Source organism: Schistocerca gregaria, chromosome X, assembly GCF_023897955.1.
Source record: "Schistocerca gregaria isolate iqSchGreg1 chromosome X, iqSchGreg1.2, whole genome shotgun sequence".
NCBI lineage: Eukaryota > Metazoa > Arthropoda > Insecta > Orthoptera > Acrididae > Schistocerca > Schistocerca gregaria.
The window spans coordinates 489,282,538-489,304,282 of NC_064931.1; the positions used below are offsets into that span (position 1 = coordinate 489,282,538).

The window sequence follows — 21,745 nt, forward strand, 5'->3', positions numbered from 1 at the left end:
GAAGGGGCCAACCAGGCAAGAGTCACAGGGAAATACATAGCAGCAGCCAGCTCTGGATGCAAAAGAGCAAGGAACGTCAGACAACCCGTCATCAGTAGTGGGGAGAGCCCAGAGCAGGAGGCGTCCGCATCGGGAAGGCTGGCCATGGCCGTGGGCTTTTGGCAGCAGGCACAATTGGCATCAGGCATGGCCAGTGGAGACAGCTGCCAGACAAGATGTGGGGCAGAGCTGGAAGAACAAGAGACGTGCAGAGCCATCGCCAAGAAAGAACAACTGTATAGCTGAAGGAAGCAAGTCCAGGCACGGCTGGACCTTACGGCAAAACTTTTATGATTGGAGGACAGGATGTGCAGGGCAAATGAGCTCACCAGAGATGTCTGTGAGGAGAGACATCTGAGAGCAGCAAACAAGTGGTGGCAGCACTGGCTAGGGCCCCACAGAGGGCGGAAAGTCTACTGCAGAGGTGCCTTTTTTCTGGTTTTGGTGAGTACTGTCTCTATAAGAACATTAAATCAAATTAAACTCTGCAGTCAGGCCCTGTAAACCACATGATAGCCATGGGCTACCATGTGTCATCATGCATATGTGGTATGCTGCAACATGGGGTCAGCACACCGCTTTCCCAATTGTTGCTGGCTTTTGAAACCTTGGAGCCACTACTTCTCATTCAGGTAGCTCCTCAATTGGCATCACAATGCTAAGTGCACCCTGTTCCAGTCCTCTCATCAAGGAAAAATCCCTGACAGCATTGGCAGCTGAACCAGGGCCCTTCACATGAAAGTCAGGCTTGCTGACCACTTTGCTGTGCAGATGGATGCTATAAGAACACGAAAAACTTTTTTAAAAGCATCTGTATAATCATCTTTCAAAGAGCTTCTGCATTTTGTCCCAAAACTACAACTATTCCATAATTTAGTGTGTAGAATGCACCTCCATTTCATTAAATAGTGCCATGGCTGAGTAAGTATCAGTGTCTTCTTTCTTGCACTCCATTACAAGATAATTTGGTGTTACCTGGCATCAGTTCTTATGGTGGACAATGGAACTGAAATACTTTATTCTGTGTCTTCATTAAAAGCACATTTTGAGAAGAATTATTATTACATGAATGTGCTGAGTAAGTAAATTTGCTATGACCTTTACTATTTTTCAACTTACATGCACTCGTTCTCCATTAAAAAGTGACCCAATATTTTTAATTCTTGAGCAAGATAGACACACTTTCCAAAATTTAGGCAAATGCTTGCACCCACAACACACTTCAGTACAGTTTTCACAAAGCTTAGATGCCTTTCAAATGTTTTCAAAAGTGGAAATGTTGCCATCAATGTAACTGAGACATGCAGTCAATTTCAAGTGCTGTTGAAATTTTCAATCATGCACTCAAAGGTGATTGCAGAGTTCTGTACACGAAAAGGGATAACCTAGAATTCATAGTGGCCTCTATACCATAAAGGTGATGAAAAGATGATTAAGTATCACCAACCTCTATCTAGTAGAAGACAGCCATATTTTAAGAATTTGGCTCTAGTCAGTCTAATGTATCATTCATTCAGGAGAACTGATAGACATAATTTTTGTGATTTTCTTCAATTGATGGCAACCAACACAGAAGTGCCATGTGTTACATCCTATCTTCATGTAGACATCTTCCTTGAGATTACTTCTGTTTAATTTTTTGTTTTATAATGTTCTGTAAGTTCTATAGGACAAAGTGCCCTGGTAGAATATTAGTCAAATCAAAAATAAAAATACATCACACAAAAACTGTGGCATTATGGGTCACAATTGACTATCTTACACACAAAGTTTTTGTACATAAAGTTTTATTTGAAAACAAACAAAAGTATCTGGATTAAAAACTAAACTTCTTAGATTAAGTCTGCAGTACAAAGAAAAATGCTTCAAGATATGAATTTTACATTAAAACACAAACTAGACATAGTACAAGATAGATTTAACTTCACTTATCAGAGATCTCTGAATTTCAATTTCTATGACATTAAAATTATGAGCAGCATAGGAGAGGATACTCATTTCCAAAGAGCAGTAAACATCTTATTTGGTGCTTACAATAATACGAACAAGATACAGGAATAAACTTGTTTACAGTTTATTGAATTACAGTTTTGTATTACAACTTATACAAGATTACAGCTCATATTGCATCATCAATTAAACACAATTTTCAAATAATGATGATTCCATTACTGTTGTAGGGCAGGCTAATTAAATATTACTTATAGCAATACCCCACAGAACTACTGGTTTCTTCTGCATAAACAGGCTGGAGATTGGCCTGCATCCAAGGACTGAAAGCCTTCCTACTGATTTTGCTGTAGTTGTGAAACAGTCAAAATCAGAATATATTTTTGTAGAAGTAAGAAGAGTGGAAAGCATTTTGCAGTATAACTTTTGTGCATACTCAGGTGAAGGGATGGCAATGTTCTATGGTTGCAGCACTCTTACAAGTATGAACAATGAATGTGCCCCACCATCATATGAAACTTGGGGTACAAAATATTGTTTGACAAGTGATTCTGATAAATAAATAGTTACTTTGAGTATAGTGGAAGTTATCGTGTTAAGCAAAACTAGACTGACTTGTACACACGATTAGTTTTGAATAGCAGAATTTATAATAAATATCTGTCTAGGTGACCACTATAAGATTAAGGTATGTGTGGCTATTCACTGAATACACTATGCTGTGTACATTCCTAATCAGGTTTTTATGACTACTGTCTGACATTATAAAAGTCATGTATATAATGCATAATGAATGCAAAGTTTGACACTCATTGTAGAGGGTCTTCTGTTGCTAACTAAAACCGAAACTGTATTGTCAGTAAGTTGATTTTGTTTGCAGAGATGAAAGTTTGCAGGCCAAACATAGTTTTGGCCAGCCGCACCCAAATAAAAATTATCTATTACTGGATCTATGTAAGGAAACAACAGATGCCTTGTTGTACAATATGAGTAACTGGCAGCATGATGAAGACAATGGGCATTCAACCACATGATTTGTTTTACAGAGAGATTCCCACACACAGTGGTGCATTCATAGTAAATGTGTGTGACATTCTCTTTGCAAAGAAGTAGCCTTCATTTGTGTTTCTTGAAGCAGAATGATCTGGTATTTAGATTTCTATTGTAAAAGGATCTTGGACATTTCTACTTGCAAAGGTAACACAGATGTACACTTGAAATTTCACTGAAAAAAAACTGGGAGAAATGGAATCTGTGCGTCATAAGTCAGTGTTCCAACAGTTGGTTAATTTAGGTGACAGGCAACTTGTGAAATTGCAATGACTGACTGAATAAGCACACGTTTAATGAAAGCCAAAAGACATTGCTGTTGCAAGTAAATAACAAGGCATCCATCAATGTAAATGTATGCCAGAATAGTAACACATTCTTCATATTCTGCACCTTTTCATTCTAGTATAAGTCTGTGTTTCACAGGTAAAACAAAATACATTTTGTTCATCTGCCTGTATACTGAGACTGGCCTTGTACGTGGCAGGCCTACTGACATGCACTTGGGCCCCAAAAGAAATTTATCTCTAAAATTTACTCAGTGTTAGGGAAAAGTTTCAGCCCTGTTAGAAAGTTCTAATTTTAAGTCTGATCACAATCAGGCCTGTTAGTCTTGGAAGTAATGAAAAAAACTCTTCACAGTAAAAAAAGTATTGCCAAAAAATTATGCACAATGACCAAATGACGATATGCAAAAGGTTTCCTTACATTGAAAAGCATAAATACTAACAATTTTGATAGTAAACAGATTTACTCAGTGTTTGATAAAATACGAGACATAAGAATTCTTCCTTCTGGACTATAATGTCCAATAACAATTAATGAAATAATCAGTATCACATCATTATCACCACCACCACCAACACCACCAACAACAACAACAATAGAATTCAATTCTTTACTTGTCATTAGGAAAAACTTGTGTCCATTTATGAAAGCCAGTGGATTTTGTATGCTATGTGCCAAAAAAAAAAGTTGAGTTTCAAAGTGCTACCCTTGTTAGTGCTCAATAGCCACTTCACTGCACTTCAATTAAGAAGCACTGTTCTAACAATAAGTACCATTACTACTTAATTTAAACTTTTTCATTCCATTTATCAGTTTTTCAGTTTTCCCAGTGCCACTTATTAAGACTGGACATGGCCATAAAACTGTTCTCTACATCACATATTGCTGTTAAGGAGTGTTGTGAACAGACAGAAACTCAAATTCATTGGCAATTGATCAAAACAATCTAGCTGCAGAATAGAGTTATGCACAGAGGCCCAGCCTAAGGGCAACTTCCCCAGTGCTGCAAACTGGTTCACAACAGTTTCAGATGAAACGAGCCCATGATCTCATCACACATGATAGGCTGTACTCCGTAAAATCACTGGTGCACCATGGGCTGGTTGCAGCAGTGATGGTTATTTTAAACTGCAATATATATACAGTGAGTAGGGGCAGTGCTGTGTTGATCAGTGATGTGTAGTGTGTAGAGCAGTTCACATTATCACTATCACCAACTTTTCTATTTTATTCTTTTGTTATCATGGTAGAAAAGTGCAGAAAATAAACATTGTTTGTAAGACAGCATGTCAAGAAAATGTGAAGTACCGGGAAAAATTAATCAGTAGTGAGTACAGAAACACAGAGAGTGATACAGATCTTAAAAGTTCAATTTGGACATTATTTAACCCTAGAGTGGTTGGCAATGGGAAAAGGGTTAATTTTGTTCGTTGTGCACTGTGATCTGAACTTAATGCTCATGCTTAAAAGGTAAAATGCATTTTGCATTTTTCTCACCATCTGTGTGTGGTTAATAAACAAGCATCTTGTGTTGTTGAGAATTACTTCTACAATTTGTTCAGAAGATAGTTACTGATATACGTGTGTGTGTGTGTGTGTGTGTGTGTGTGTGTGTGTGAGCGCCAAAAAATGCTAAGAGACTAAGACGTCTAACTATGCCTGAGGTGACTGGTTGTACAACAAGAAGTGAATGCTCACAAACTACAGATACTGCCAATAAAAGGTTCAAGTATCTTCAAGAACAGAGCATTTGATTTTGTTTTCAACAGCAGTTTCACATTCACAGTATTGGCACTGTTAGGTAAAATGTCATGCTGTATGAACCATGAGGAGAGAGGTATTTCATGAAACTGCAGTACCAGTGAAACCAAGGAATTCCGATCGGTGGTTAGATGTTCAGGAAGGATCAACTCCAAAAGATAAGTTAGACAGGTATTAAAAGCAAAACTGTAAAATGGGAGAATATGGGGCACCATACTGCAAACTGAACAGGAAAAATTTTCCATATCTTCCATAGATTGCCAGAAAAATATTTTTTATACAAGGATCAAGCTCAGCTTCTGGAAGAAATTTTGCTCCACCAGTTTCATTTGCAGTGCTAAACCATCACTTTTACACCTGGGCAATGTGGATGCTTCTCTTTTTATTCATAGTAATTCCATTACTGACACAAATGAGTGAAAAAGCATGATGAAGCTATTTTTGCACATTATGTTTCTTTTCCATTGTATGTACATGTGAGGAAAGTTTCATTTATTCCACATTTTTTGTGTATATTTGATTTACCTAAATTGTCTTTGAAATGACTCCACTGAATTTTAGGGGCAATATTGCCAGTTTTATTTAAACCTTGTACCTCTTTTAAAGTTCATATTTAAGTGAGAACAGGTGATGGCAGGATGTGCAAACCACACCAAACAAATAGTGTGGCGTGTGTACCATGTGCTCTTGTGGTAGTGTGCCCTGTCCATATATTTTGTACTTTCTTCCCACTGTTTGCAATGCAGTCTGCCCGGTGTGGGGGGCCAAGGGCTGGGCTGGCAACTGGCTGGACCAAATAAAACACTCCTGTACCTGAGTTGGCCAACAAAGTGAGTGGGACTGAACTACTTGGTGGCAGCTCACTCTGCTGCAGAACACAGAACCATTCTATGTGCATCATCATCATGCCTACATGGGATCATTCTATGTGCAGTTCCCAAATGAGAGTTTTGGATGAATAAGCTTTAACTCTAAGAAATTATAGTTGCACCTAAATGCAACAGATACATCATATAACCTCTAAATGATAAAAACCTTTAAAAATTATGTTTACTTCATACATAATGGTACAAACTGCATTCCATATAAGGCACTCAGATTTGGATTTAGTAACACAAAATATCTAATAACATAAATGTACATAAAACCTTACAATTTTTCCCACATCAATATAAAAGATACATTACATTCCTGAATTTCAAAATTTCTGTGGTAAACTTTTAAAATGCACAGAAATATTTCAGGAACTAATCAGATAAAAACAGTTACATTTGCTAATTCCTGATCCGATAACAGCCATTCTTTAGCATGGAAAGTAATTCTGTTTAAGAAGGTTTCCCTGTTGACGGTGTCCGAGGTATACGTGGACGGGACGTGAAAGCTTTTGTAAATTCATTTTCCCTGAAACATTTAACAAAGATCATGTTACCTTTTCCAGGACTGGTATTTCAAAAATGAGGGAAGAAATTATCAATTAATTAATAATAGAGGCCATTACAGTCAGTTTCCTGGTGAACAGAACCAGTAAATGCATTGGTATGGGATGGTATAAACTAAAGAAGCAATAAACATCCTCAGTGAAACATAGATGATAACAAAGGAAACATATTAAGTCTGTTGTGTGGATTATATAATTTCTGTCTTAAGATCTAGCTCTCTCTAATCATGACACACTGTAGCTACAGTTTCATCCATGGGACACCTTCCATAATAAACAAAATGTAAGCAAAAGAACAAAAACTTTTTTGAGTGTACATCATAATCCACATCATATTTTAGTAATAAATGTTACCACCTGACAGTTTTGCCACTGATTCTAATTACCCTTTCAATACTAGGTATCCACAGGCAATAAATGTTAATGTTGCATAAAAGATAAATAAAAGTAGCTGGGTAATTAATGACTTTACATTTGAAAGTGCAATTATTTGTGTGTAACATGTAAATAGGAAATACACATTTCAAGCTTAGTGGCCTTCAGTAATTGCTCTCTCTCGCTTGAATGAGCAGGGATAGCATGTTCATATTCACAGGACATATACATTAGTATATGATGCCGAAATGATTACCATTTTAACCATGTCAGCTCGCAGGTTCCAGGTCAACATTTATATTGTGGTACTACACCACAGATTGGTAAAATGTGCCTGTGGCTCTCATTGTCACTATTAACTAAAGGTAATGGATCAGTGTGACGTAAGCAGATGTGCAGGATGCCTTGCAGGCATATGCACAAACCGTATCACCAGATGATTGAGTTTGAAAGAGGGTGCATTACTGGCATGAGAGAATGTGATACATCCATCAGGGAAATTTCCGATTTTGTGGGGAAGTGTTTTGGCAGTGTAACGACTGCGTGCAGAATGGTTCACAGAAGACCAGAGAATATGATGATACGCATCAGGCCACTTCATCCAAATGGCATTGCAGGATGCAGCTGCATACTCCTCAGCTCTGCCACAACAGTGGAACACATCATACCCTATCAAGGATGATAGTCCATCATCATTTATTACGGCATGGGTTACGTGCGTGTCATCCAGTTCTCCATCTACCTTTGATGAATGTACAGAAGCACGCTAGATGGCAACGGTGTGTGGAACAGCATCACAGGGGAAATAAATGGCATCAAACAATGTTTTTGGGTGAATCCAGATACTGTCTGTTTGAAACTGATGGCTACATTTTGGTTCACTGCAGATAGGGTGAGTGGAATCACAGTGACTGCATTCACACAAGATATACAGTGCCAATTTGAGACCTTATTTTTGAGAACATTCAAGCCGTTAGCATTCATAAAGTTGTAGCGCCTGTTCCGTTCACTGCTGCCACCCACCAGCATGGTGTGAGGTCTGAAGAGGGTCTAAAATGTCATAAAATAAAGTAGTTTCTTGTGGTTGTGACTGTCCATGTTCATTTTCAAGGCCTTATGGTGTGGGATGCTATTGGGTACAACCACAAATCACAGTTAGTGCGTGTCCAGGGCACTGTGACCAGCGTGCTGTGTATGAATGACACCCTGCGATCCTTAGTCATACTGTTACTCCACAACAAACCAGATGCCATTTTTCAGCAAGACAATGCATGACCACATGTTACTGCAGGCACACATGCCTTCTTGGTGTCACATGCTGTCAGCCTTTAGCCCTGGTTCGCCAGATCACAAGACTTGTTGCCAATCAAAAATGTACAGAACATGTTGAAACACAGAACTGTGACCCAATGCCAATCACCACAGATGAACTTTGGAATCAGGTGAATGCACAATGGATGGCTATACTACAAGACGCCATTCGTGCTTTATACGCATCAATGCTATCACACCTGGAACAAGTTATCAGGACCCATGGCAGAACCTGTACCTACTAGCAACAGGGCACATGCTGAACCGAGGTGACTGAAATGCTAATCATTTCTGCAGAAAATACTAATGTACATGCCCTCTGAATATGAACATTCTATATCTAGTTGTTCAATGAGTTATGTTTTTTTTCTGAACCATGAGTGTGGAGCACTCTACAGATTTGTCCATCACTGACAACAGACAGAGTACTCTCATTAGTTCATAAAATTGTCCCACTTTGTAATGAAGCAGTGTGGAATAGTTCCAATTACTCTAATATACTATACTATTTTTTTAATTGGTTTTTTCTTATCTAATAAATATGCAAAATTTTCTACATGAATTTTCAAAACTCTTTTAAAAGTGTTTTTTCTGATACTTATTGTCTAAAGTACAGGGTTTGGAGAAAAATATGCAAACATGGCGAGAAATTCATGGTTGAACATAAATACAGATGGTAGCCAAGCCTGCCAGTCACACTGTTCTGTTTGACCGTGAACGGCAGCTGTGCAATGTCTTCAATACATTGCAAGTGTCAGTCATGGTCAGAAAAGTGTTCTGTGTAGTAGTGTGTGCGTTATGTTGGAGCTAATTGAATTCCAATGTCGGCAAGTTGATGGTTCTTGTACGATGGATGCTTTCATAACCAAGGGAGGCAAAGTGTTTTGTGTTTTGAGAGGCACCGTACTGAACATCTGTATCACAAACAAGGAAGTCTGCAGCTCGTGGTCTAGGGCCTAGCGTTGCTGCCTCTGTATCACAGGGTCCCGGGTTCAATTCCCAGCCAGGTTGAAGATTTTCTTTGCTCGGGGACTGGGTGTTTTTGTTGTCCTCATCACCACCACCACCACCACCACCACCACCACCACCACCACCACCACCACCACTTGTGAGCGTGAGAAGATTGGATTGTGAAAAGAAAATAGACTGTGTAAAAATTGGGACTTTGTACGGGCGCTGATTACTGTGCAGTTGAACGCCCCACAAACCAAACATCATCATCATCATTATTATTATCATCACAAAAAGGGAAAGTGAAAATACATCATCCACTAAGTCACAATGGAGATGAAAGTGTGTGTTGAGTGAACATGACAGTCACTGAAAAGGATTGTGAACAAAACCAACAGTATGACAGCTCCAAAAGTCGCTGCAGAACTGAATGTCACACCTGCAAACACTGTCAGCACCTCAACAACACAAAGGGCACTCCAAAAGCAGAGAATTGCAGGGCGAGCTGGAATTCCAAAACCACTAACCAGTGATGCAAATACTTGTAACAAGAAAACATGGGGCCAAAGCCATGATCTATTGAGCAATGGAAGAAAGCCATTGGATGGGCGGGTCTTGTTTCACACTGTTTACAACTTCTGGCCAAGTTTATGTCCCAAGAATGAAATATGGTGGGGGTTCAGTGATGATTTGGGCAGCCATATGATGCTATTTCATGGACCTGATGGTTACTCTGCAATGTTACATTACTGCCAAGGATTAGGTGACCATTTTGGCTGATCAGGCTGGATTCCAAGATGACATGGCGCCTGTTCACACAGCTCACATCACCCAGGACAGGTTTTGTGAGCATGAAGATGAATTGCCACATTTCCCCTGGCCACAACAGTCACAAGATCTCAGTATTAATGAGGCTTTGTGGCATACTCTGGAGAGAAGAGTGTGTGACTGCTATAACACCTCCAACATAGTTACCTGAATTTGCCACTATTTTTGCAGAAATAATGGTATAAAATTTCCTTGAAAACCATACATGACCTTTATTTATCCATTCTGAGATGACTGTATGCTGTTTTGAATGCCAACAGGTTTTCTACACTGTATTACACATGGTAATGTTTTGACCATCCCATATGTACCTTGCATTTGGCTTAATACAATGATATAAATATTCCGTACAAAAACTTTTACTTAAGAAAACATTCAACATTTTGATTCAGTAAAACCACATGCATCTAAAATTCTGATCCCATTAATTCATGATGAATGTACATAATATAAAAGACATGTACTGGTTCCACGTACGGAACACCTTCATCTTCTTTCAAAATTTTGTGGTTTAGGGAATATTACTATTCAGAAATGTTATCATAACAAACAGAGGGTTGCTCAAATTGCAGAATGTAAATCTTTCAAAAATTTTCAAATGATTTATGAGAATGCAACTGGGTGATGTCTTCAACCCAGATGCCTTGAAAATTGCATGGTGTTCACCTGTCAAAATATCAGTGGTTGTTGAAGATGTAACAAAGTGGCATTCCCGTAAGTTGTCTGAACATTTTATATACAAGGAGAAGCTCAAGTTTCACATTAAAAAATTCCATTTTACTATTTTAGCCCTAATTTTTCTGTTAATAATAATGTATATTATCACTAGGATTTATTAAATATTTCCAATATAAGACATTATTTCTAGAACGATCTTGATGGGCTTTATCAGAAAATGCAGGAGAAATGTGGATGCCTAAAAATCCACACATAAAAACAGAAAACAATGGTAATGCCATTTAAAGAATACATAGCCAATATTCAAACAAAATAGCGTCATTTTTTTATGTGTATAAGTGTTGGCTACAATTCAGGTCTCTTATGTTTTTATTAAATATGTAAGTGATTCATATTTTAACATTTTGTTAGTAAATTGTTAAAATTTTCTACACAACTCTTTTAATAGACAACACGGACAGGGGCACAGGCAGTAAACCAGGATCAAAACTGTGTCTGTTCTCTCAGCCTTGTCTCAAAGAACAGACACCACACATAAATAATTAAAGTGATGTCGGCCAATGATCCCTCACTGCAGATACACACCAAGCTCAAACTCTTAGGGGAATTGGCAAGATACTGTGAATAATTAGGCTAATGAGCAAGGTCACTACATCAGTAATGTGAAGTGTAAGTTGAGAATTTGGGTCTGACAGGAGGAGTGCTAGGTTAGTCTGGGTGGTTGTGCCCAGATGGTGTAATGGTCAGTACATCTGCCTAGTAAGCAGGAGATCCGGATTCGAATCCTGGTCTCGCAAAAATTTTCATCTTGTCCCACTGATATGAATCATTACCACTGGCAGCTAATGTCTCTAGATCCTTTGTGTCTGGGCACTGAACCACCACTGAAGTCAGTCTGTGTTACATATACAGTCAAGTCACTGGCAGACCACAGCCAGGTTAAGTCAGAGAGCCTCTCCACTACCAGTTATATTTTCAAATTGAGAATAGTGGTGAAACATTATTAATTGCCAATCATATAAATAAATCAGATTCTGTAAGGTCTATGTGGGTTACTGACATGATTATGCAAAAAGCAGTAAACAATATGAACTGTAAGCTGACCATATGTGATGATTGTGAACTACATTACTTTGACTGCAATTTAAATTTCTGAAGTGTCACCCCAGTTAGTCTAAATCCTTACCACTATCTATTTGATGATTAACTGGGTCACAGAGAAGACATCATAGTAGGCAAACTGGTCAGTAATGTTGCCTCTTCAAAATGAGTGTAAAAAGTATTTGTGAACATCTGTCTGCAGCAGATAGCAGTATATTCAAAACAGGTACCTTTTTACAAAGACAAAAAATAGATCCATTAACTCCATATTTTAGGAAATATGACAGAAAATGAAAAAATTTAGGCCAGACTACCTTCTCCCATAAAAGGGAACATAATGTACAACAGAATGATAAATTTGAAACAATAATTTTTTTTCAAAAATTAAAATGACCTGTTTTTAGTCACAGTTTATCAGCGTATCTACTCACTTCCTTGAAGGAGTGATAAGTGGTATGGAGAACAAGGAACATGTAATTATTCTGAAATATTTTTGATTGTTTCAGTGTAAAATATCGTTAGATAAAGTGTGAATTTTGGTGTTAGATGTACTATCCACGAGTTAAAAAATTATACCTGAGAGTGTGACAACTGTTAGTAATTGTTAAAACTCAGATGTGAATAAGAATTTGAAATCACTAACATCAATAATATCATCCATTAAGATTCCATACTAGGACCACTCCTGTGTTTTATGTACATTAACAGTATAAAATATTACTGTCTTAATGCAGTGTAATGATTTATGCAGATGACTATTGTTTGTAAAAATGAAGTATATGAGGATTATTGATCTGCTGTCACAGTAGTGTAAATGAAACAAAGGATACATAGCTTTCAGGAAGTCATATGAACAAAACATGAGTTGGGCTTCCCATGACCAATGTATTTCAAATCCATGCTGGTTAGCATGGAGAACATTCTGTTTGAAATACTTCACAATGTTTAAGCTCAGAATATGTTCTAAGATTCTACAACAGGTGGATATCAACCTGTGTGGATCACTTTTGCTACCCTAGTTGTATATGAGTGTGACATATGCTTAATTCTAACCACTGGGCACAGTTTTTTTATTCAAGGGAGCAATGATTACTTTTATTGAAATGGGCGCCAACTCAACTGCAAATTCTGTACAGAATGTCACATCAATCAGTGGGTTTTGGTGCCTTAGTTAATTTTATTGATTTCTCCTCAGTCTCACTGAAACTAAGATGTACATCACTAATCTTTGAAGTGTGTGACAATTAACCAGAGACAGCATTCCTGTATGTTCTTTTGTAAAGCAAAATATAAAAATGGTGTTTATCACTTCTGCTTTTACTCCACTATGCTCAATTTTACTTACTGTATTATCCGTAAGTGTCTGAACAATAACTTTTGTGCTACTGTCAGATTTTACATATGACTAGAATTGCTTTGGGGTTTGTGGGAGACTATCCTATAAGATTATGCTACAGTGGTCATCCTGCTTTACCCTTTTGATTCTGAAGTTTTCATTCAGTAACTCCATATCTACAGCCCTATGCTTTGCTTTACAGATATTATGCTGTAGTTCCTCTTTCTTTTGATGTTCCTTTACAGTATACCATAGATGGCCCCTCCAATTATGAACAGTCCTACTACGTACATACACTGATGAGCCAAAATATTATGACCATTACCAACGTGAGACTGAATGCTGCCTGGTGGCACTGCAAACATATGATACAATAAGGACAGTATGTAAGTGGAGTAGAGGTGAAGTAAGAATCATGATAGTGACAACATGGGCTGTAGATGGGGAAATCCACTGATATACATGACTTTGACAAAGAGCACATTCTTACGGCCTGGTTCCTGGGAATGAGCATCTTAGAAAGGGTGAAGCTGGTCATCTGTTTACATGCAACTCTCATAAGCACCTATGGAAAGTGGTTGAAGAATGGTGAAACCATGATTAAGTGAGAAGGTGCTGGACAGAATACAATAGTGGTGCAGTCACAAGCATTTTGGACAGCACCATTCAGGGCACATTGTTGAACATAGAGCTCTGCAGCAGCAACTCCCACCTGTCCCCATATTGGGCCAACAATACGGTCAATTCTGATTGCAGTAGGCATAGGATCATCAAGATTGGACCATCGATCAATGGAAACATGCCATTCTGTTCTATGAATCATATTTCTTGTTGCACTGAATCGACGGTTGTGTCTGGATACACTGTCATGCGAATGAACAACTGCTAAAAACATGCACTATGTTAAGGACGCAGTTTTGTGTGGGCAGTATTATGCCAGGGGGGACATTCATCTAGGCTTGGATGGGATATGTGATAGCAAGTGAAGGCACCATGACAGAAGCACTGCATTGTCGATACATACACAAACAAAAGGTACTAAGCCTGACTTGATTTGGGAATGCATTTCCTTTTTCAAGATTGTAGGACGAACGTGCACACAAACACAATCAACCTCAGTCACATGCACACACCTGTCTCCCTACATTGGGCTCAGTTGACTGCTAGCTCTTTCTTGGCCACAGTGAGTGTACTGGGGTGAGGTGGAGGCATGGGTTGAGGTAGGGTGGTATGCAGGATGGAGAGTGGCGGGAGGCAGGGATGGGGTTGAGGTGAAGTGGCTCATGGGAGAGCGGGGAGCCATCTATGGGCTAGCTAGAGTGCAGGTAGAAGGGGCAGGTGGCAGATAGCTGGGCACTGATTTCACAGAATATGGTGTGTGATGATAGCACATAACTAACTGATGTGAGGACACAAATTGGGTGGTGGTACTGGGGCAGGGGATGGTGTGTGTGTGTGTGTGTGTGTGTGTGTGTGTGTGTGTGTGTGTGTGTGTGTGTGTGTGTGTGTGTGTGTCACTCACTCACTCACACACACACACACACACACACACACACACACACACACACACACACACACACACACACAGTCACACATGAACAAACACACAAATTAATGGGTGGGGAGAGTGCAGCACCATACTTTACATTTAGGACTGGACTGTTACAGGAATGAAGTATGTGCTGTAAAGATAGCTCTAATCTGCACAGCTCAGAAGAGCTGCTTGTGGTGGTGGTGGGGAGGATCCAGATGGCACAGTTTGTGAAGCAGCCATTGAAATCTCACATGTTGTGCTCTGCTGCATGTTGTGCCACTGGGTGGTCCACCATGTTTTTAGCAACAGTTTGGCAGTGGCCATTCATTCTAGTTGACAGCTGGTTGGTTGTCATACCAATGTAAAATACTGTGCAGTGGTTGCAACAAAGCTGGTATATAACATGGCTGCTTTCACAGGTGGTCCAGCCTCTGACTGGGTAGGATAAGCCTGTGCTAGGACGGGAGGAGTTGGTGCTGGGTGGATGGATTGGTCAGGCCTTGCATCTGGGTCTTCCACAGGGGTATGTTCCATGTGGCAGGGGCTTGGGGGTAAGAGTGGCATAGGGGTGAACCAGGATGTTGTGGCACTTGGGTGGGTGGTGCTACACAACTTTCAGAGAGGTTGGAAGTATCTTGGACATTTAAGAAGGTGGCACGATGGGTGGAGGAGAACCAGATGAAGTGGGTGGGAGAGAAGGTATCGAGATTGTGGAGGAATGAGCAGAAGATGTCCTGGCCTTGTGTCCAGATTGTAAAGATGTCATCAATAAACCTGAGCAAGACAAGGGGTGTGGGGTTTTGGGAAGCTAGGAAATTTCCTCTAGATGGCCCATGAAGATGTGTCATAGGAGGATGCCATGCAGGTGCCATGGCTGTGCCACAAATTTGTTTGTAGACCTTCCTTTTAAAGGTAAAGTGTTATGGAATAGGATGTAGTTTGTTAGGTGTACAAAGAATGTAGTGGTGGGTTTGGGAGCTGCAGGGCACTGGGCAATCTAGTATTCAATCACATCAAAGACATGGGCGTGAGGGATGTTAGTCTATAGGGAGGTTGCATCAAGAGTGGCAATCAGGGATCTGGGAGATACAGATGTGTTGACAGTGGAGAGCCGGTGCAGGAAGTGTTGGTACCTTTGATGTGAGAGGCTAGATTTTGGACAATTGGTTGGATACGTTGATCAAGAGAGGCTGAGATTCTTTCAGTGGGGACACTGTAACCTATCACACTGGGATGCCCAGGATTGTTAGGTTTGTGGATCTTGAGGAGCATGTAGAAGGGGACTGCATAGTAACAGTGTTTTGCAGAAGTAGTGGAGGTGGTGCAGAGATGCCTGTGCCATGGAAAAGTGTTTTTATAGAACCAGGGAAAGGGACTGGCTCCCCTCTATTGTCCTTCCCTTTCTTTCTCTTCTGTTTCTTCCTTCTCACATTTATGACACAATCCATAACAACGGCGACACACATGGTCACACATAACTTTTGTTACACCCAGTAGTATTGGCTGTGTCCATTATGACAGCCGTGCAGTGAACTCCACATGCCATGTGACTCCTGATAACAATATAACACACTGCTAGCACTCCACCTCATATACCACTCCCGATGTGCCTCTCCTTGTTTTCTCTTTATTCTTACACATGACAATAAATCATGCATGATCGAATTTACTTCACATGCAGTCACACCCCAGTCACAATACTACCCCTGCTGCCAACACTATTCCTCTCATTCCTTACACACATAAATGTTATTCAATATTATTCAACTCCCCCTACGTCTCCAACCAATTATCCAAAACGTAGCCTCCCACATTAAAGATACCAACCACCACTGACACCAGTGCTCAAACACCCCACACCATTACCTCCTGGATTACTACTGATCACTGTTGATGCACCCTCCCCACACACCAGCATCCTTCATGCCCATAGCCTTGCCACGATTGAACACTACCTCTCCCATACCCTGCAGATCACAAACCCACCACTTCATTCCTTGTATACCTAATGAACTACATCCTAACCCATAAAATTATTTCACCTTTCAAGCGAAGTCACACAAAAAAATTCTTGGCACAGGTATAGGCTGCCGCATGGTACCCTCATCTGCAAACCTAATTTCTTCATGGGCCACCTAAAGGAAACATTCTTAGCTTCCCAAAACCACAACCCCCTCATCTGGTTCAGGTTTAGTGATGACACCTCATTCCTCCACAATGTCAACACCTTTTCTCCCATCCACTTTACCTGCCCCCCCCCCCCCCTCCACCCATCATGCCACCTTCCTAGATGTCAATCTGCTCCTCTCAGATAAGTTCTATCTACACCTCAGTCCACATCAAACCCACCAATCACCAACAGTACCTGCACTTTGACAGCTGCCACATGTTCTACAGCAAAAAATTCCTCCTATACAGCCTGTCCACCCATGGTAGGCACATATGCAGTGATTAGAACTTCTTGGCCCATTATGCTGAAGGCCTCACAAAGGCCTTCGCTGACAGGCAATAGCCTTTAGACCTAATTCACAAACAGATCTCCCATGCTATATCCTCACACACAACTGATCCTCACATCTATCCCAAGAACCAACCACAAAGAAGCCCCCCCCCCCTCCCCCGCCCTTGTCACCCAGTAGCATCCCAGACTGGAACAACTGAATCACATCCTTCATCATCAGGGCTTTGGTTATCTATAATCATGCCCTGAAATGATGGACATCCTAACAAAGATGCTTCCAACACCTTTGAAAGTGGTGTAGCACCAACCACTCAACCACCACAACATGTTAGTTCACCCCTATGCCACTCTTACCCCCAAGCCCCTGCCACAGGGAACATACCCCATGGAAGACCCAGATGCAAGGCCTGACCAATCCATCCACCCAGCACCACCTGCTCCAGTCCAGTCACAGGCTTATCCTACTCCTTCAGCGGCTGGACCACCTGCGAAAGCAGCCATGTTATGTACCAGTGTTGTTGCAACAACTGCACAGTGTTTTACATTGCTATGACAACCAACCAGCTATCAGCTAGAATGAATGGCCACCACCAAACTGTTGCTAAAAACATGGTGGACCACCCAGTGGCACAATATGCAGCAGAGCATGACATGTTATATTTCAATGGTTGCTTCCCAACCCGTGCCTTGTGGATCCTCCCCACCCCCACCCCCACCACCCCCACCACCACCACCACCACCACCACCACCACAACCACCACCACAACCACAACCACCACCACCACCACCACCAGCTTTTCTAAGCTGTGCAGATAGGAGCTATCCTTACAGTGCATCCTTCACTCCCATAACATTCCTGTCCTAAATTTAAGGTAACTCACTGTCCCCACCCAGTGCACGCGTATGTGTGTGTGTGTACACCATCACCTGTCCCAGTACCCTCGTCCAGTTCGTGCCACCACAACACTTAGTTGTGTGCTGTTATCTCATGCCCTAGCCTATGAACTGAGTGCCCAGCCATCTGCCATGTGCCGCCAACCCCCTGCCCCTTCTACCTACGCCCCTAGCTAGCCCACAGATGGCTCCCCACTCGGCCATGCATCGCTAGACACTTCGCCTCAACCTCCTCCCTGTCTCCTGCCTCTCCCCATACCACACACCATCCAGCCCCACACCCCTGCCTCACCCCAGTAAACTCACTGTGGGACAGGAAAGAGCTAGCTGTCCACTGAGCATAATGTAGGGAGACAGGTGTGTGCATGTGAGTAAGTGTGTGTGTGTGTGTGTGTGTGTGTGTGTGTGTGTGTGTGTGTGTGTGTGTGTGTTTTCCTACAAGCTTGAAAAAGGAAATGCATTCCAAGAATAGCCTCATCTTGGTGGGCATTTCATTGGGTCACAAATGAGGTTTCCTACAGGTATCATTATCCACTCTGAGTGGGGAATTCCCTAGTAAAATAAAACAAAAAGTTGTGTTCAATCCATAGCCCAATCAACAAAGGAAAATTAGGCACAAAATACATGTAGTCACACATTTTTGTACAGTCGTAGGGACAGTGTAATGAATAACATACTAAAAATTCTCATCATTGGGGTGTGAGTGTGAAGGTGGGTAGGAGTTTAAAGGTCATTTTGTCATGTTTTTCTTGAGTAATTCAAAAACCATGGCTTCTAGCAAAAATGCTTGCCAGTGCAAAATTAAATTACACTAAATTTCCTACAAAAAAGGTCTTATTCAGTTTTTCATTAGGACTAATAGTTTCCTTATTGCAAGGGATAGAAAAATTGCAGATTATTAAAAATTGCATTTTAATGGTACAAAATTAATGTATATTGTTAAGTAGCTTTGGTTAAGAACAAATATTAAAAGGCTGTATCACATGTAAGTGCAGTAAAAGCACATTAAGGGATAAATTGTGTTCTGGGGGTGTAACAGCGTGAAAAGTTGGAGAGTAGAAACACAAGGGAATGTAAGTCGCTAAATTGTGGTACGTTTCCTTCCTTTGTAGGTTTGCAAAATGAAGAGCATGCAGACAATTCCCCATTCTCCCTACTGCACTACATCACAAAAAGCAACTACAGGGTGTTTCACAAAGTTAAACTGACCCTTCTGCTGCCTGCCTTATGAATCACTGATGACTCAGTGTGCAGACATGCATGAGGGTATTTATTCCACAAAGTGCATTAACATTACATTAAATACAGATCTGAATTACTAATATTAACACAAGGAACACATTTGGACAGAATATATGTAAATTTATGCATGCTGTTCTACAATGCTAGAAGGGAAATTAGTTCTTAATTGTCTGTATGGCAGCTATAGCATTCTTCCAGGACAGGCAACTTCCCCCACCATGAGTGCAGCTTGCTTTGCAGGTTACACAGACTATACTTCCCTGGAATTTCTTGTCCATTTCTCTCTTGTGAATAGACAAAATAACTTCACTGAGCTTGTGTTTATATAGCAGAGCTATTTTCAGTTTATTAAGGGAATATTTACTTGCAGTTGTTAAAAGAATTCATATGTAAAAAATCTCAACAGCTGGAGCTGTCAACTTCTATCATTCCAAAGAGCCTGTTCCAAGTGTAGCATGTTGTCAATATATATTTGACAATGTTGATTTAATTGCCTCCACTATCACTGGCTGGAATACTTTTCACAGCTTGACACTATTGAATTTACCAATATTCTGTCCACATACTTTTCTTACATTTGTGTCAAGCAATTTAGGCTTCTTGTATTTTTTTTTTTTTCTTTTTAGATATTGCACTCAAAAGAAGGCAATATTTTTCAGCATTCTTTTTTTTTTCACTTTTTAAAAAGTAACGAATACTGAATAATAATTACAGCACATAGTTAAACAGTTATCATTAACTTCCTTGAGTGAAGGGCTAGTGTTAAGCATGTTTCATCAGTTGTTTCCACTGTTGTGTGCAAAAAACTAATTATAGGATGCACTCTTTACTTAGCAGGATTTCAAAATGGCAGGGTAACTCTGAACATACTTTTCATCACCAATACCAAAAGTGGCACAATTGATATAAGCTGATCTGGTATGTCACACACGCAAAGGAGGACTTGCATCTTTACTTTTCAAGAAATCATTGTTTTTCACATGACTGCCATAACCTGTGAAATAATGTGAATACTTACACTAACATAACTGACTGTAACAACCAATAGAGTAAAAGTGCAATCTGAAGAAATTTTACTTTCACATTAAATAGATTTCATGACAGTGTTTCAAGATACAACTAAATTATGACATGATTTCTAACTTACCGTTCTTCACAGACAGATGAACAATCTTCTGCTACTGTTGTTCCTTGTACTGAAACATAAAAAGATATGTTTATTTTTTAAGGTAACTACTACCTGTCAAAAATACTAACTTTAGACAGCATCTTAGAGTGTCACCAGATAACACTGGAGTATCAGTTCATTAAAGGTATGCCGCACACAGAGAACACTGACTAACCCCACACAGTTCTGAAACTTAAGAAACTGTTGTCCAGTATCATCATTAATGGAACAACACCATTTGGGCCCTGTGTAGTTGTACAGATATGAACTAATTCTGGTACAAGCCACCTGGAAGTAATCCCACAACGATCTATTATATATATGACTATAAAATTCAGTGACATAACACTGCTTGTATGGTATTTCTGACTACCGAATATACCTATTTCACAAGCCTGAAATCCAGAAAATAAGAACAAATGGATTTCATTCATGTCTTTTCTTTGTCGTGCTGCTTGTCTTGTTTCAGCTTAACATACATTTTTATGGCATGCTTTCTGTTCCTCACGTAATACAATTTTTTCAGGGAGTACCTCTTATTTACATTAACATAACTAATTTCAGTGTAAAGAAATGTGTGCGATTACTTCAAGAACTATAGATATTTTGAGAAATTCTTTTATGTTATGTGTTTTGTAGTCTCCCTCTGAGGTGGGAGCCAAAATTGTATCTCTGCTGCTGTGAAAAACTAGCCAAGAAATACACCAAAGCTTGGAACTTCCTGACAGATTAAATGACATTCCAGTCAGGTCATCAAATTTGAACCATTACTCTCCATTGGAAGGCTGTACCAACTAAGGTACCCAAGCAAACATAAATGAGCAAATTAAAGCTTCAATCTGACATTACCTCTCCCATAATCTCAAAACAAAGTGAAGGTCCAAGTTTGACTCATAGTCCAGCATCCACATTTAATCTCTCGTAAGTTACATTACAGAATTTCATTTTAGACACCAAAATTGGCTAAGTCTCCAGACTTATGTCACCCTTGTCAATATCAGTTTTGAGTACATCCTTTGTCACACTCACAGTCAAGGGAACAAGTATTTACTATTCTAACTTATCCTGTCACTACTTTTAAATATGTTCATGTTCATAGGGACAAATAATTAGCCACTAGCATAATGGGAGGGCTGTAAAAAAGACAATTGTTCAATTATATCAAAAGGAACATTGACTCAAGAATAATATAAAATTATGAGATGGAATTGCTGGCCAGAACTTTCCTTACTACTGATACATATATATTAAAGTATATAACCTATCCAAGCTCTCAGAACTAACAGTTTCTTCTTTGTAGAGGAGAGAGAGATAGTTTGAAGAAGATTAAAAAGGACGGC

At 39.8% G+C, this 21,745-nt stretch overlaps 1 protein-coding gene across 1 annotated transcript in view; it reads right to left on the bottom strand.

Moving 5' to 3' along the window:
- Window positions 1-1,856: 1,856 nt before the first annotated feature.
- The window catches only part of LOC126298155 (lisH domain-containing protein ARMC9-like), a 232,051-nt gene continuing 212,162 nt past the window's right edge, over window positions 1,857-21,745 (bottom strand). The window contains exons 17-18 of the mRNA XM_049989465.1: window positions 20,385-20,433; window positions 1,857-6,489 (exon numbers count right to left, since the gene is read on the bottom strand). Coding sequence (XP_049845422.1) covers window positions 6,414-6,489; window positions 20,385-20,433 — 125 coding nt within the window. The 3' untranslated portion in view covers window positions 1,857-6,413. The remainder of the gene's footprint in view (window positions 6,490-20,384; window positions 20,434-21,745) is intronic.